The sequence below is a fragment of the Ascaphus truei genome, chromosome 3 (genome assembly GCF_040206685.1).
Source record: "Ascaphus truei isolate aAscTru1 chromosome 3, aAscTru1.hap1, whole genome shotgun sequence".
NCBI lineage: Eukaryota > Metazoa > Chordata > Amphibia > Anura > Ascaphidae > Ascaphus > Ascaphus truei.
This window is the reverse complement of record NC_134485.1, coordinates 363,539,446-363,557,972: the sequence shown is the minus strand read 5'-3', so window position 1 is coordinate 363,557,972 and position 18,527 is coordinate 363,539,446. Positions and strand designations below refer to the sequence as shown.

Sequence of the window (18,527 nt, the reverse complement as noted above, 5' to 3'; positions counted from 1 at the left end):
TGCCAGTACTTAGGTTAGTGATGTAGTTTAAAGTGAACGAGATTGTTACTAGATAGGCCAGGACACATAGAAACCAAAATGTTTCAAATTGTTTGGAAACCGCTCTCTACATACAGAAGATGCATTGGAGCAGAGCATCCACATAGGCTAATGATTGTATGCAAAAGCCCATAGAATGATGTCCTATGTTTCAGTAGATGGTAAACCTGTGGGCCAATGTTCTGCATATGGAGGATTCTTGTTTGTCATGGTCAACCTGCCTTTTTTAACCAACAAAACACATACTTCAATATAAATATAAATGTAATTGTAAAGCATTTTTTTCCTATCTGTCCCCTAGCACTTTCCACGTATGCATAATATATTTTATATAATAACATTTTAATAAAATGTGTGTGAGAGGTTGAGTACTAGGGTTTTTCGAGTGCCACTATTTTTTTTCATTTACAACCCAAAAGTAGCATGAATTTTTATTAACAAATGTATTGTTTTCCTCTGGGAAAAAAAAAGGATTTATGTTAGGGAGCTTCTATCTCTGTCTGTTTTCTTAGTACAAATAGTGTTTAAATCTTTCCAAAGTATTGGGGACACAGCTTTTCCTAAACAAGAAATAAATTCACAATTTCTTTGAATCAAACACATGGTGTCCACCTACAGTATATGATTACTTTATTACAGGGATTGCGAATCCACATTGTAACTGTAAACAAAAATGTTCACAGACTTTCAATAATTATTTAAAAACCTTTATATTGTCAGTTATGTTTGAAGTGTTAATCACCAAGGTTTAACCTATTAAACCTATCACTGCCATCTCAAAGCCCTTTGCCAGCTGTTTGGAAAATAATATACTTCACTGGGATTTAGGCATCAAATATTAGATTGAAAACATTGGTCAGATTCATGGTACCTGCAATGTTCCATGCTAGGAATGCATCCATTCCATACACTGTCACACTTTATAGGTAGTAATTATTATGAAAAATGTAAAGCACCAGTCCAGGTTGAATTTCTTCATTCATTTATATGTATTCATATACAGTGTGTGTGTATATATATATATATATATATATATATATATATATATATATATATATATATATATATATATATATATATATATATATATATATATATATAGTGGTCGACAAATCACCAAAAAATCTACTCGCCGAACAAAAAAATCTACTCGCCACCTAGTACCACATGTGTGCTGCTTGGGCCAATAGGAGCTCACCACGATGTTAAATCCACTCGCCCGGGGCGTGCAAATGTATAGATTTGTCGAACACTATATATATATATATATATATATATATATATATATATATATATATATATATATCAGGGGGTCTCGCTGAAATGAGTGGGGTTTAGCTCAGGAGACCCCTGCATCAATCCTATAACAACAGAAAAAGGAAGCAATGTAACCTGGACTGCTGCCTTAAGATCTGTGGTTGCTTGTCGTGCGGCACCAAACCTGTTCTGAGTAATGAACATCTCACAAATAGGACGTATTCTATACTCCTCCATCTCAAATCTAGCATTCGCTTTCATAATGTGAGGCCATCTGTACGCCTTGATTAACGGCTCCCTTAATCATCTTCGGTTTAACGTTTTCACCAACGCGTAAGCTCAATGTGTTATATAATGCATTGGTGTAGTCTGCGCAATTTCCTATAAAAACGATATCTTGTAGATTTCAGATACTGCATGGAAAAATAAAGTCAACATTTATTTTTATTTTTTCTTAATGCACATGAACATGATTTGCAAGCTGTTCGGAAATGCTTTAATATTGGTTCTGCAAGTGGAAACAAAAGCTATTTAACCTGCAAATGGCAGTGGATGGGAATGGTTTATATGAGCGAGGAGCTATAAAATCCTACAAGCACCATGTTAATGCTGGAATAATAATTTACCACGACAATTACCACATGCTGGAATATTTTTGCAACTCTAATTCAGTGTTCTTAATAATGAATAAAATTGCAATTTTCCTATTTTGCTGGAGGCAGCAGGGAATCATTCCAATGAATATTTCAGCACATTATTTTAATCACGGTTCCACAAAATTCAAGTGTGTAATATTTTATGCTTTTAAATTCAGTCTGCTGAGGGAACCATAGTCATTAAAAGGCAAACTGTTTATAGTAAGGTTTGCTCTTTGATTTACAAGCCTTGTTAAAGCCACTGTAAAAGAAAGCAAGCTGTGCCATTAATACTTGTAATTTGATGCTGCATTAGTAAATGGGCTCCCAGTGATTAATGTATTTAGCGGCATGACCAGTGATTTAAGACTGGCTGGTTTGAGCTGTTTAACACCTAAATACGGGGAACATATAATTGGAAATTGGCAGTATATAAATGTGTTGCCTTGTTTTTTTTTCTTCTCAGGTAATCTATAGGTGTAGCTGTAGAAATCACCTGTGTTATGTGCATGTTAACCTGTTACAGTGAGTTTTATAGGTGCTACTTTATGTGAAGAAGTTTGTGTACAACAAGATCTACGAAGCATTGTCATGTTGGTCCGTTACAAGGCATCACAACGTACTAACGTGTAACGTGTAACCCATAGGTACTAACCAGCAGTGATTTGTCATTTTATAGCCAACTCCATGACTTCTGGCGGTTGGATTATTGGGAAGATGATCTGCGACGGCGAAGAAGATTTGTACGCAATGCATTTGGATCAACTCATCCTGATGCCGGGCTGAAATCTGCCATAGAATATGGTCAGTTTCTCTTCTATATCTGTAATCCCTAAATCATGTGTCTCCTCTCTGTCTGTGCGTGTGTACTCAAGTTCTTATAGTGTTCCTTTTCAGCAACTGCGGCATGGATTTATTTAAAAATAAGTAAGCACGAGGCGTGCAGGGCTATTGGTCACCGAAAATAGCATTTTTATTCCTTTTTTGCATTTCAAAAGGCAGATGTGCAGATGTTTGTCCTTTCTCCTCTTTTTGAAGTTTGGACACATGGAGTTAAGTATATGAAACTTTAAGTTGACCCTTCTCTGTTTAAATACGTCCTTTACATTAATGCTATTTCTATTCCTCTTGGTGATACTAATGAGTTGAATAATTTATGAGCTTGTCATGTGAAAAGGATTTGGTGCAGTTTGATGTACTTTCAGCGTCTGGTGCTGGAATGTGATTAATAAAAGAGCCAGAGGCATATCGTTTTTGTTTTCTGGTGATTAATTCTCATTAATTTCTTTTTTCAAACACAATTCTTTTAGCATGTTTAAAGTAAATTTTTCTGAACAAGCCACAGTTATATGAATGAGCAAAAACCAAAGAGGAGACAGTAAGAATGCTAATAGTCAGACAACTGGATTGCCTCAAGGTTATGGTACGTTCACAGCTGGTACTTGAAGAAGTTTCTTCCTTAACTGCCCTTAAACACAAAACAAGCCCCATTAACTTAAATGTGTCGATATGCTGGGCAATGTGTATTCAAGTTAATATGAAGATCATATATTTCCTTCTTCATAAAACATCTTGTACGATTTCTAGTGCAACATGACAGGTATCAGAATATAACTTATATATGGTATTCATTGTGATGCTAGCTACGGATTTCCAACTAACTTTGTCTAGAATGTAGCTATAAAAATAAAGTCATAGAAAGCAGTTCTTCATTGTCAAGACATTTTAAATAATCCCTTGAGTTCATTTTAATTACCGGCAAAAAATAAATAAAATGTAGTGGTCAATATTTTTTCCAAATATTACATTATGGATGATTCCACAATGTAGTATATAATCATGATGAGAAACAAATAAAATTGGGAATGCAATGTTGGAACGCATATGTAATGTTTATGTGTAGTAAACATAAAGAGGAAAAGCAGGCCAGGGTTGAAATGGGGTCTAATATTTCACAGCAGGTAGGGGGAAAAAGCAGACAAGGCAGTGGTCCTTATCTGCAGACGTTTTTCCGTTTTTCAGCAAAATGATTTCATTTCAGTATGGCAAATATGATGTATAGATTGGAAAGTGGAAAGGAAAATATTTTACAGTTTGAAACAAAGCCATTTGTGAACAAATATAACGCCATTTTTGTTTTTACAATAGATGGTCAAATATGATTTGGTTTGTGAAGAACCGCACTGAAATATTAATGCATGAAACTGATGTCTGCAGTCTCCTCTGTGTCTGATTAAAGGCATCAGCTTAAGCGAGTCTAATAGCGCATTTCAGGGAGGCACAGAAAGCTTCAGCCCAGGAAAAATACAGAGCAAAGATGACAATGTTAATCAGTAATTTCTTTGGCAGTAAATAAGAAGGTATACCAAAGACTGCAGATGACAGGATTCCCAGAGCGTGGATGTGTGCCTGCTTACTGAGTTCTGACCTTGAGGCACAAATACTTTTCTTAACAACTTGTCTAAAACCAAATCAGTATTGATGGTGTATTCATGAATCGATACTGATATGGTATCAGGTATGCACTCTGTCTAGAGAAAGCAGTGGAAATGCATGTTTCACAAAGCAGTGTACCCATATGCTTACTTTTGAATGAAATAATTTAAATGTAAAAAGCATATTTAAAGGTTATCCACAAATTAGATGTTCCTTGCAAGCTATTTTTATCCAGCCTTTTGCTCTTGGAAGAGCGTAGAATATAATGACGTTTTCAGATATTTTAAAGCATTATCCCTCTTAGCAGGTTGTATAGTGGAGTTGTAAGGAAGCCAAGTTTTTGGAATCACTATTCTGTAAGTAATCATAGGCTGACTGGAAGAGTCATTTACATTTGTTGCAGTGTGGGCTGACTTAATGCGGGGGTATGGGAACCTCTTACCCTCCATAATGCTCCTGCAATATTAAGCCGTAGTGCAGATCCTTAATGTGATAGCCTAAGGAATGTCTTAAAAACTGATTCACTTTTTAAAAATGTTTAATGTTTGTCAATGTATAATTACAATAAGTGGGTGACCAGGTTACAGCAACTAGGAGACAGAACAGAAAACATTTCCAAATGCAACAATCATCAACTCCTTTGAAATAATGTCATCCTACAAATTTAGCATAAAATGTCCCTGTGTACCAAAATATTACACCCAGAAAATGGAAAATAAAAACTGGAGATCTATTATATACCTAATTAATCTCAAAACAGCACTGACTATCCCCAAGTTAAGTATACAACGTAGGATGAGGCACAGTTGAAGTATTCAAGAAGTTTGTATTCAGGAGGTGTGCGTGGTATAGGTATCCTGTCTTTAGTTAGTATGTGTGCACAGGTCTCACATCTTTTGTGTTCACAGGGAAATGTCACTATCGGTGGTGGGCTGTGACCAGGAGTGCCTCGCGATAAGTTGTTTTAAGTTTGGTGGTTGTCTGTAGGACAGAAGGGATGGTTCAGGAAAGATGTATTTCAATCTGTCATTTTTATGGAGGGTTGGTTGTAGATCTTTGGATATTTTTGTGTAGGGCTTCCAGTTGGGGATTGTAGGTGAGCACTCACGCTACACGTTTTTCTTCCTATTTCTGTGTTTATTCAAGAAGGTCTTTTCTTTGTATGCAAGCTGTGTGTAATTGGATTTCTGTAATTGTGTTGTAACTTGATTTACGAAGTCCCTCCTGAGTATATTAAGTTGCTTCTTCCTGTCTATAGTATCTGGGCCTATGCGGTTATACCTTATGGCTTGGCTACAAATAATAGTGTGTATTGTGTGCCTGGGTGTAAACCGTCATACCATGGATTTGTAGGTTGGTACATGGGTTTGTGGTAGAACACTGGCTGTATTTTCTTATTTATGTAGATTGGGGTAACGAGGAAATTAAAGCAGCATTTCATTCAAAATCCTATGTGTTTGTTAGCTGTGTAGTATTAGATAATACTTTCTTGCATTTTCTTAATCCTTTTCTTTTATACTATGCCTTTTTTTAAATGTTTTTTTTAATGCATTAAACATATTTTGGTCGCTATAGCAACCAAACCATTTAGGAAGCCACACTACTTCCTCTTTTGAAATAGGCGGCCATATTGCATGCCTGGGAAGCAGGATCCTCGCTGATCGATCACAGGAGAACAGATCGATTCGTACGAAACTGCTGCATTTTTTAAAAACAAAAATAAAACAGACCAAAAAAATTAGCAAGAGAAAATGCTGCTTTGTTTGTGCGTGTGGGAATGGCTCATTTTCATGTTGTTTGGTGGAAGAAATTCCTTAAACGTGTTGAATTGGATGAGACCCTGTTCACTAGCAGATCAAATAATCAGGATATCAACTACGTAACGGAAATAAGCCAGAGATTTAGTGCTGCAGGTGGACAAGAAATAATCTTCTACCATTGCCATGAACAGGCTTGCATATAGGGGTACCATCTTAGTTAATATGTCAGTCCCCATCTTTTGTAGGTACAGGTCTACACCAAATGAAAAGCAGTTGTGTGTAAGTATGATTTGGTTAGTTGTGTAACGGTCTCTGTGGGTAGATCTTGTTGCTCCAACTCATGTCCTGTAGCTTGCTGGCTGTATTTTTCTTATTAAGGGCTTCGGAGTGCTTTCTACCCAGAGAGATTTTTTCTGTAAGTGTGCTTCCCTTGGGTTCCCTTCTTTGTGTATTTAGAAGCAACCTGATTGTGGGCTCCGTGGTATCAGGCCTTTGATAACCCTTCATAATTCCATAGTGTATAATTACAGTAGTCTGTGCTTCGTTTATCTAGTCTGCTGTGTTCATCCTACAGTAACTACAGTGCCTCTCTTGTCTGCAGGTTTAATTAGTATATCTGTTACTGTACTGTGCGGCTTTGCTTTACCAGGTAGCTAAGTTGTAAAAAAAATTTCTTCTGTTTATCTAAAATAGTGGATGTTACTTTGTTTAAACGTTTTAATATACCTGTCAAATTTAGGGTTAAATCCTGGTGTAGCTGTCCAGTTGGATTTGTTCTTTGCTGTGATATGTCCTTGTTCTATGATGTTGGTGGGTTGATTGCTCTTTCTGTTATGGAAGAATGTCACAGGAGACCAGGTATTTACACCTTTATAACCGGGATCATAACATTGAGCAAAAGAAGGAGGTAAAACAAATTTGTCATTTATTTAGTTGAAACAGATGTACAGACAGTGGATTACAATATACAAGAGACAAGACACACTTACTGGGGGTCTGGGTGAAAAAACAAGACTTTCCTAGCTTCTACAGTCCATAAAACAAAGTTTATAGTTGACCGGGACTCAGCCTGAAATGTCCTGGAACCCAAATCAGCATTGAGTTCCACACACCACTGCGGTACAAGCTCTGGAGCTTTCAAATAACTGTACCGCGAGCAAGTCCCAAACGTCCTAGATCTCAAAAATGTTTCAATCCCCAGCCGCGACCGCTACTTTCAGTTCTTAGAACTTGGGCGCAAAAGTCGGGACTTTTCTCACAACATTTTTCGACCTGAAATTACTGAAGCCGGCTCGCTGCTATTTCTCTTGGAGCATCTTTTGGTGGATTCAATTTGCCGCTGCTGTCTTGGCGCTCGAATCTTGGATGAATCTCTTGACCTGATTGGCTGCTGGGTTTCTTATAGTATTTCAGTCCCATCCATGAAATACTTCAGCCAATCCGAACGTGGGAGTATTTCTACCAGCCAATCAGAGACTTGCCAGTCTCCTGAAGCCGGGCAAGGATGGATTCGGAATCTGACAGGGGCATGCGCCAACTTTACACCTCTGCCATTTGTTAGTCAGAAGCGACCCATAAAGTTAGGCGTCTCAAGGTCTGTGCTGGGCAAATGGTAGTCCGTTTGTCTTCCATTCAGGCCAGGACGAGGGTACTTGAGACTAACTCCTCCGCCCAAATGGCTTTCACACCATGGCAATCTCTGCGTCTTTTTTACTCCGGGACCTTAGCAGACTTGGTGGCACCAGGCTTGGTAGCCACAGGGTCTCTCCGAACCATGGATTTGGAAATCCCCAGCTCATATACAGTGCATAAGCATTTACCATTACACACAATGTTGAAATACAAATATTTCACAATTTCTTCTAAGTACCTTGTCTTCAGCGCTCCTAGACCTTTCTATAAGAAAATGTTTTAAAAGTTGAACGAAATAACGGTTGGGTTCAATTTCAGAGTTACTTTCTAAATACAAAGGAAATTTGGACTTAGACTTGAAATCAGCCTTGCAACCTTATCGATGTTTGAAGCACCCCAGAACCTGTATACCTGGTTCTGGTGATCGGGGCATATACTGGGGGACCCCCAATAACATAGGGACCCCTGACTGTACCCGTGATACACATATCCCTATGCACCCATTTACCTTTATGGTCTGTGCTGAAGCAGGGTAACCTGGCGGTGAGTCGCGTAACTGTTTTCAAGGGAGGATTTTGACCGGAGTGCTGTGTCTATATGTTCACGGGAATCTGACCTGATTCCCGATACATTTTTGGGGTGGCCAGCAACTCTGGACCCCTTCTAGCTAGACACATTCCGACAACACTTTTACCGCAACCAACCCCTGAAACTCATAGCCTCTGAATCTACACTGGTTATCACTCTTGGAGGGGTAAAACACACATGAATCCTTTTTTGCAATAAAATCAGATACATTTCATGTATCGCAACTGGGTTCAAGAGATGACACTCTAAATCACCCAATATGGGTCAGAGGTAACCAGCCGGGCATAATACCTTTATTGATGGCCTGGTTACCCCCTCACCGTCACAAAGAATACCATAGGGCAAAGGCAAAGTTCTATTTTATCCATGGGTTTTGCGGGGCAGAATATCAGTCCTTTGGATAGCACATGGAGTTCTTCCTTGCTTTCTTTTGTGTGTGCAGAGGTTTAACAGTTCTGTGTGTATTGAGGAGTTGAGCTTTGTTGTGGCAGGTTTCGCAGAGAGTCTCGTTTTTAGTGTCTGTGGGGGTGTTTTATTTTTGTTGAGAAATTGCTGCAGTTTTCTGTACTATAATTGTAGTCTTTTTATATCTGTGTTTGTTCCTAGAAATTTGTCGAGGACATTGATTTCACCTTGTCTCTTCTTACTGTTGTAATCCCAGGTGGTTCCACAGCCATGTAATTTAATTTAGAGACTGTTCTGTCAGAAGCACTTGCTCTGTACTTTATAAACCAACGTTCTTGCTGCATAAAACGGTCAAGGTGAGGGCTGTTTTATGCAGCCGAAACGTTGCTTTCTTTTGGCACAATAAATTCTCGTTAATCAGCAAGTCCATGTGCCTGTCTCACTTCTAATCTCCACTGATGATTTTTCTGGGACCTAAGGATTCCCTTCTGATATGGAGCACCTGCTGATAAGTATCAGGTGATTTACAGCGTGCCTGCATTTCTCCTCTTATCTGTACTTTATAAAGCCATTTCCTATAAAGGAAGTCAGCAACCATAACTAATAACCAATAAACTACTCTCAATTTCCCTAAAGTCAGGACTGTACAGCCCTTTCTCGTGCATTAATTAGTCATTTATATAAGTGAACCCCAAGTTTTATATCCGTTGGAATTGGGTCTGCATCTGAATTTTTATTTATTACAATTCCGTCTGAAGACGGATTTTAATCTTGTTCACATTGTTTGCTGCTGAAATTGTATATATGTGTGTGAATGTATGTATGTATATGTGTGTGTGTGTGTGTGTGTGTGTGTGTGTGTGTGTGTGTGTGTGTGTGTATATATATATATAGATGTAGCCAGGTCCCCCTTCTGTTGCAGAACCCCCCCCCCCCGCAACAATTGCTTCTCTATGATCATTGCTGATGTCTTTCCTCCTTGGCATTGTGTTAACACACACCTGAATGCTCCAGACTAGCAAACTGCTAAAACTTCGGCTTTTATAGAGGTGGTCTCACTTGCTGATGATCAATTAATCAAGGGCATTTGATTGGCAGCACCTGTCTGCTACTTAGCATCTTAATTCCTATGGAAACAGTAAGGGTGTACTTAGTTTTTCACACATAGCTTCTCCATTTTGGCTTTATTTTTGTTAAATAAATCATGACACAGTGTAATATGTCGTGTTGTTGTTCATCTGAGGTTGTATTTACCTAATTTTTAGACCTGCTAAGGAACAGATGATTGTTATTATGTCCTGAGATGTAAAACCATGGAATTCAAAGAGGGTATACTTTCTTTTTCACATGACTGTATATATATATATATATATATATATATATATATATATATATATATATATATATATATATATATATATATATATATATATATATATACATCTATAATAATATATAATAATATACATATATATATATATATATATATACATATATATATATATATATATATATATATATATATATATATATATATATATATATATATTATATATTCAATTGAAAAGTTACAGTTTTTAGTTGAGGTTTGTAAGCAAACCCTTCAAAAGTCTGGAAATGTTGACGTTAAGGTGACATGCAATCTTAACTCTCCCCCTTATGCTGTCCTGGTATCATCATAAATTACATGATCCCATCACATCAGAGAATGAAGAATGCAGCTGCAAAGAACCAGGCTTCTCCGGTCCATTTCTCCCCCACCGACTCCTCAAATATCAGACTTTTCTTGACCCTTCTTCCCCCACCTCACCGAGCATCCCACCTGTTTGACACCCCAGAAACATGAGGCATCACCAATCCCTTTCTCCCCCTCGGCCCCCAAACATATGGCTTACCTGATCCCTTTCTCCTCTCACCCCACAATCATTAGGTTTCTCAGGTACCTTTCTCCACCCATCAACCAGAAGCATGAGGCTTGTCCAATCCCTTTCATCAGGCTTCTCCGGTATATTTCTCACTCCACCCCCGCAGATGCATCAGGCTTCTGTGAACCCCTTGTTTCTCTTGCCTCCCCAAGTATCTGTGGACCCTTTATCCCTCCGCTCCCCCAAGTATTCGTCCTTTCTGATCCCTTTCTCTAACCACACTCTGCATCCCACAAGTATCAGGCTTCTGCCCCCTGCTCCCCCTTGCTTGGTTGTGATGATAGCTTTGGAGGAATTAACAGTTTTTAGTACTGGTCAGAGTGGATATTATCCATGGTGCTTTAGTAGTCTTTAGTGTGCTACATACATCCTGACATATGTGATGTCAAATAGGGAACAATAGAGAAAATGATCTCCAAGATCAGTGCATTTGTGTGAGGGATTGCAACACCATAAATGAATGAGAGTCTCAAATGGCAGCAGGACAGATATATGTGCAGCACATGTGATGTCAACTTCATCAATTCCATAATCACCTTTATCCACCTGACATTCATTGATGTGATGGGATCATGTCATGCATGATAACATCAGAAAAGCACGTGGGGAAAGGTTAAGGTTGCATGTCACCTTAACGTTGAAATTTCCAGACTTTTGAAGGGTTTGCTTACAAACCTTAACTACACATTAACAAAGTTTTTATTTAGTTGAATTTCTATAGCATTTATGCTATGGACCATATATAGCAATTGATCACAAGGTCTCTCTGTGACGGTGAGGGGATAACCAGGCCATCAATAAAGGTATTATGCCCGGCTGATTACCTCGGATCCATATTTGGGGTTTTAGAGTGTCAGCTCTTGAACCTGTTTATTGTAACTGCAATATATGTGATTGTGCAACAATAAAGAATTTGTGTGTTTTACCTTTCATGGGGTGCTAGCAAGCAGAGATTGCTAGGCTATGAGTTTCAAGGGGGGTTTTACGGAGAAAGTTTTGTCTGAATGTGTCGATATAGAGGGATTCCAGAGTTGCGCGATACCCCAAAAATGTACCCAGGAATCAGGACGGATTCTCGGATACATTGAGAAACACATTGCTCCGGCAAAATCTCCCCTTGAAAATGCTTTTGTGACTCACCGCTAGGACCCCCTGCTTCAGCACAGACCAGAAAGGTAAGCGGGGCATAGGGGTGTAAAGTATCCCCAGAACGGTACCCGCGTCCCCCCAGTAACAAAGGGTCCCTCAATTCAATGCCCGGTTCCCCAGAACCAGTATAGAGGTTCTGGGGGGTACTCCAACCAAATATGAGGTTGCGAGGGTTTTTATGAAACCAAAGTCCAGTTTTTAGAAAGGGAATGAAATACAGCCTTGAGAATGAACCTAAGCATTTTTTCATTTTAACTAAGTTTGGTTTTTCATGAGGGAGTGAGCTACAGCCCTGGAAATGAACCTAAGCGTGTCTTTTCATTCTACTTCGGGACTTAGAAGAAATATGGGGGGAAATAATTTTGTTTCATGTTTAATAGCCCATAAGGCTTTGAGGATTTAAAAGTCTAAGTCAGGTTTGCAGTGTTTGAGGGATATGGCTAGTGGGAATAAAAGTAAAGAGTCTCATTCTACCCCTCATAACCAAAAGACTTAGAGAGAATAAAAGTGGACGGTATATTTTATTTAACAGGTATGTTTAAAATTTATTATGCTTAAGCAATGTAAAATATGTGTGGGGGACTTCCAAGCCCGGGAAGCCGAGAGACCATGTGGCTACCAAGCTTTGTGCCAGTGAGTCTGCTCAGGTCCCGGACATGAAAGCCTCAGAGGCTGCCAAGGTGTGAAAGCCATTTGAGCACTTAAATTATGCTCAAGTACCCACGTCCTGGGATGAATGGCGGTCTCGGACTGCCATTTGCCCAAGCAAGACAGTGAGGAGCCTAACTCAGCGGGTGGCTTCTGACTGACAAGTGGTAGTGGTGCCAAGTTGGCGCATGCCCGTGTCAGAATCCGAATCCGTGCTTGCCTGGCTTAGATAGACTGGCAACGCTCTGATTGGCTGGTAGGATTTTTTCCAGACCCGGATTGGCTGGAGTATTTCATGAATTAAACTGAAATACTATAAGAAAGCCAGCAGCCAATCCGGTCGAGAGATTCTAAGCGCCATGACAGCAGCGGCAAATTCGAAAGCACCAAAAGATGCTCTGAGAGAAATACCAACGAGCCGGCTTCAGAAATTTCAAGGCGAGAAATCTTGATGTTACTCAAATTGAAGCAATCGCAAGACAAGCGATTAAGAGTATCACGCCAATACTGGAGGCATAACTAGAACCCATTGAAATGTCATTAGAAAGTATACAGGGACAATTAGCTTTGCAGAAAAAAAGGATTAAGGAAGCGGAACAAAGAATTGGGAATTCGGAGGACACCATTACACAACTACAACCCAACCTCCAACAATAGAGGCACAAACGATACTCAAAGATAAAATGGAAGATCAGAGAAACAGGTCCAGGAGGAATAATTTGAAATCCCAGACTTTGACACCTTAAACGCTCCCATAAAAATTGAAGAAGTAGAAGGGGCAATATCTACACTAAATACTGGCAACGCCCCAGGACCAGACGGTATGACGGGAGAATTGTACAAACTCTTTTTTTACCTGAAAAACGGGGGTTATAATGGAAGTCTCGATCAAACCTTAACTATCGCAGCTATTATATGACCCAGGGGACAATATAGAGAATCAGAAGCTAATAAATCAAATGTTTGATTCTCTCTCTTTCCCTCTCTTTTTCTCTCTCTTTCTTTCTCTTTCTTTCTCTCTTTCTTTCTCTCTCTCTCTCTCTCTCTCTCTCTCTCTCTCTCTCTCTCTCTCTCTCTCTCTCTCTCTTTTCTCTCTCTCTCTGTGTATATATATATATATATATATCATTTAATGGGACTATTTATGGTCTATACACTAAGTATTTGTTGCATATGATTTATAGTATCTAAATTGTAAGTTTATATGTTGACTTATATCACTGTTTTCACATTTGCTCTGACCGTGCATTTGTGTTTATATACTTAGACTGATACATGTGAGTGCACTCATTAATGAAGTGTATTTATTTGTATATATACAGTTAGGTCCGGAAATAATTGGACACTGATACAAGTTTTGTTATTTCGGCTGTGTACCAAAATAAGTTCAAGTTACAGTTAAATAATGAATATGGGGCTTAAAGTGCAGTCAATCAGCTTTAATTTGAGGGTATTCACATCCAAAATGGAGGAAGGGTTTAGGAATTACATCTCTTTAATATGTAGCCCCCTCTTTTTTTTCAAGGGACCAAAAGTAATTGGACAATTGACTCAAAAGCTGTTTCATGGACAGGTGAGGGCTATTCCTTCGTTATTTCATCATCAATTAAGCCGGTAAAATGTCTGGAGTTGATTCCAGGTGTGGCATTCGAATTTGGAAGCTGTTGCTGTGAACCCACAACATGCGGTTAAAGGAGCTCTCAATGCAAGTGAAACAGGGCATCCTTAGGCTGCAAAAAGACGTTGCCAAACAATATCTAAAAAAGCCAGCCCAGTTCTGGAACAGCATTCTTTGGACAGATTAAACTAAGATTAACCTGTACCAGAATGATGGGAAGAAAAAAGTATGGAGAAGGCTTGGAACGGCTCATGATCTGAAGCATACCACATCATCTGTAAAACACGGTGGAGGCAGTGTGATGGCATGGGCATGCATGGCTTACAATGGCACTGGGTCACTAGTGTTTATTGATGATGTGAGAGAAGACAGAAGCAGCCTGATGAATTCTGAAGTGTATAGGGATATATTGTCTGCTCAGATTCAGCCAAATTTAGCGAAGTTGATTGAACGGCACTTCACTTTACAGATGGACAATGACCCAATACCTACTGTGAAAGCAACCCAGGAGTTTTTTAAGGCAAAGAAGTGGAATATTCTGCAATGGCCAAGTCAATCACCTGATCTCAACCCGATCGAGCATGCATTTCACTTGCTAAAGACAAAACTTAAGGCAGAAAGACCCACGAACGAACAACAACTGAAGACAGCTGCAGTAAAGGCCTGGCAACGCATCACAAAGGAGGAAACCCAGCGTTTGGTGATGTCCATGCGTTCCAGACTTCAAGCAGTCATTGCCTGCAAAGGATTCTTTACAAAGTATTAAAAATGAACATTTTATTTATGATTGTGTTAATTTGTACAATTACATTTGAGCCCCTGAAATAAGGGGACTGTATGAAAATGGTTGCAATTCCTAAACGTTTCATACAATATTTTTGTTCAACCCCTTGAATTAAAGCTGAAAGTCTGCACTATTTCAAATCCATTTGGCGTACAGAGCCAAAATTATGAAAATTGTGTCAAGTGTCCAATTATTTCCGGACCTAACTGTGTATATATGTGTGTGTGTGTGTGTGTGTGTGTGTGTGTGTGTGTGTGTATATATATATATATATATATATATGTATATATATATATATATATATATATATATATGTATATGTATATATATATATATATATATATATATGCAGACACACAGCTAGACTCCGCATAGACTCCGTGAAGTTGCCGCAAATATATATATACACACACACACATACAAGAAAAGAATTAAAGCAACGAATTAAAGCTAAGCATTGTATTTGACATATCATTGTATTTTTTAATGTGGCTTTTTTTCTTCTTACTCTAACTAGCTATTTTTCCCCCTTCAAAATATTATGTTATGTCTAATGTAGTTTCAGGAAACGTCTAGAGAGAAAACTGCTGACATAGGAATATTTTATATTGTGGATAAATAACTGCTGTCAAATCCAAATTGTGGAAATGCTTTATGTATCTTTGAGAATCAGTAAACTCTATTAGCAATGCTGTCAATATAAGGAGTGCATTCCATTCCCCCGCCTTCTGTAATCACCTTCCCTGTGTAACGCAGAGACAGCTCACATAATCAGAGTATATTGTCAGCCCACCCGAGTTGGGCAACCATGAAATGAAAAACATTTTAATATTGATCCATTTCTTTTACTTGAAAGTGTCCTTTTCCGCTGAGCAGGAACTGTTAATGTTATGTGGTGTAGTGTTATTTTGTTATTAATGAATGCAGCACGTGCAGGGCATGCACTCTTCTTGTTACACTCCTGGGGCTGCTATAAAGTATTTTCAGCTAAACAAAGTAAATAAAGTATGTGTGTGTTTCACCTCGATAAAGGGGGAAGAATAGATGTGATTAGCGTAAGTGTCATGCAAGATCGTATATTAAAGTAACTTGCAGATGTCTAGAGCTATTTTTTTAGACCTAGTTATTGGTTGCAAAACTGTATATGAGACCTTGGTTCTTCACATACAGAATGAGACCCCCCTTTTTTTTTTTTTACATATTAAAACTTAAGTTCAGAGTCTGTATGAATTAATTTTTCTGTGACTGGTAAAACTCTCTTAGGCCATTCAGCATTTCAGCATTCCAGCATTTTTAGGTTGAAAATCGTGTAAGCAAAGTTGTCCAAACTAGGAACTTTTTTGGTTCACTAAATTAGGAAAGAAGTTGACCACTCTTTCAAATTGAATGTTTTCTTTGAAAGATTAATAAATAAATATATATTTATATATTTTTTGTTGTGCCTGCACGGTATGTTTTTGAATGAAGAAAATACCTACTATAGCATCGTCCATGAGTTTATCAATTTGTACCTATATACCGATATTCAAAGAAAAGAAAAAAGAACCAAACAGTATAACTTTACGAATTCAAATAATCTGATAGTATTTTTTGGGGCCACTCACACGTGAACTGGATTTAGATTGAGAATGCATGTTTCAAGGGAAAATGTTATTATGGTGCTTCGTAAATTGATGTTGCATGTTCCTTAACGTTTGTATCCGCCCACAAGTCTCTGGTTAAAGGAAATATCAAGAATCTGCAAAGCATCACATTGCTTGAAATATTTATTATACATTGTGTGACCCGCCACACACTATCCCAATATAACAACCACAAGACCGCCACCACGCTACTGTTGAATTTTGACGAGAGCTAGACTGTATTAACGATGGTCTCTGTTTTTGTTAATTCCCAATAATCTTTTTATTTTATTTTTATATATTAACCACCGTTTAATCAGAGGTAGCTCCTTGATGGCTGGAAGTGTGCAGTCAGTCATACACTGAATTGCCTTGTACCGCTGCATGTTATTTTTAAAGATGGGGATACCTCAAAGTGCTAGCTTACCTTCTAAAATAAAATTTCTCCTAAAATGTGATGAGCCCAGCTGCTGTTAGGAGTATTTGAATTTATTTTGGACTGGTTAAACCATAAATCATGTAGTATGTAAGTAAAGAACGTAGTTGGCATAAAATAAAGAAACTTGGTGCTTCAGATCCACAAGCAGGTAATTTGATTGTAAGTTACACTGCGCTAACGTTTCCCACCTTTGTTAGTGGACCACCAAAGCATTGATTGTATTGTGCAGTCAAGTCATCTTTTCTGAGCCTAGCATCCAAGCTCGTCTTAATATTATTTGATGTTGTTTTATAGTCATAATGCTGTACTTGTTCAAGCAACCAGCAATCAACCTTAGAAATGTTCCCGTATATCTCTTAATACTTGAATCTCTAACATTTGGTTATCCAGGAAATATAAATGTTCTCATATTATTGGTGACACTGATTGCGTCTGGAATAAATTAGGATAAAAAGACATCTGAACCAAGGGATCACATTTTAGGATTGTATATGTAATTTGTCTGAAATTTGACCTGGTTGAACTTTGTAATGTTCTCATCGAACTCTCACAAAACGATGTTTATAAGATTATTACACATTAATGTCATCACCTATGCTGTTATCCTTAAGAGCACGTCGTCAAAACTGTTCTTACACATTCAACGGTGTTTTATATAAAACATGAAGTGGTGTTATACAAAGGAAGGCATATTATCAGATACATTCAGATACCAAAACAGACTTCACATAAAGATGAGGGAAAAATCTTCCAATGTGTGGCACGCTGGCCGGAGTCAATTAATCCAAATAGATCTTTATCATACAAAATTGTGGTGTTTCATCAAATAACATTCATTGAAAAATCTCATCTAAGGTGTTATCGTTACAAATACTTATCCCTCTCTTCTTAAAAAAAAAAAAAAAAAAAATTTTTTTCAATGTTACATTTATTGCAGGCTTGTGTTTTAAGCAATTGGGTTGAGCTGTGTCAAATTGATCACCAGAAAGTACAATACAAGGCATCAAGAACAATATTAGATGCAGCATCCTTCAGAAATAAAACCCTTGAAGTAGATTTCCAGATGTTTGGAAACATTTGGATTTCCTGTCAGTACATTTAGGTAACACTATGATGAGGTTAACTTTCCCTTCTGCCAGCCTTTTCTAAAGATGAAAGGCAGCTCTCTGCATAAATTGCCTTATCTGTAGTTCAGCATGGTTCTGCAAGCTGCAGAATCAGGGGTAAGGATAAATGGCTTCCCTTTGCTACAGCAGGAGACCTTGCAGCATACTGATTTGTTCAGTGCATTGTTTACATTTTCATTTTAAGTACTTATGGGTTTTTTCAACAAATGTGTGTGCTTGTGGCTTATTAACCCCTACACTGTCAAGGTAGTTTCCACCTGCGTAGCGAAGCAAATGTTCAAATTGATGCTACACGTTTGTTTAACCATGGTAACTGTGAGATACGTTCTATGTAACTATGAAAACGCTACATTACATTTTCAGCACAATTTCATTTTATTTTTAAATGTTCTTTTTTTCCCCCTTAATATTGTCGCAGATATATTTAACAAAATTAAATATTTTCATTTTAATTAGTAACTAA

At 38.0% G+C, this 18,527-nt stretch overlaps 1 protein-coding gene across 9 annotated transcripts in view; it reads left to right on the top strand.

Annotated features, from left to right (window-relative positions):
* The window catches only part of NBEA (neurobeachin), a 714,827-nt gene that overhangs the window by 490,686 nt on the left and 205,614 nt on the right, over positions 1–18,527 (top strand). For all 9 annotated transcript variants that reach the window (XM_075592121.1, XM_075592113.1, XM_075592110.1 and 6 more), the window contains one exon: positions 2,611–2,735. In XM_075592121.1, the coding sequence (XP_075448236.1) occupies positions 2,611–2,735 (125 nt within the window). The remainder of the gene's footprint in view (positions 1–2,610; positions 2,736–18,527) is intronic.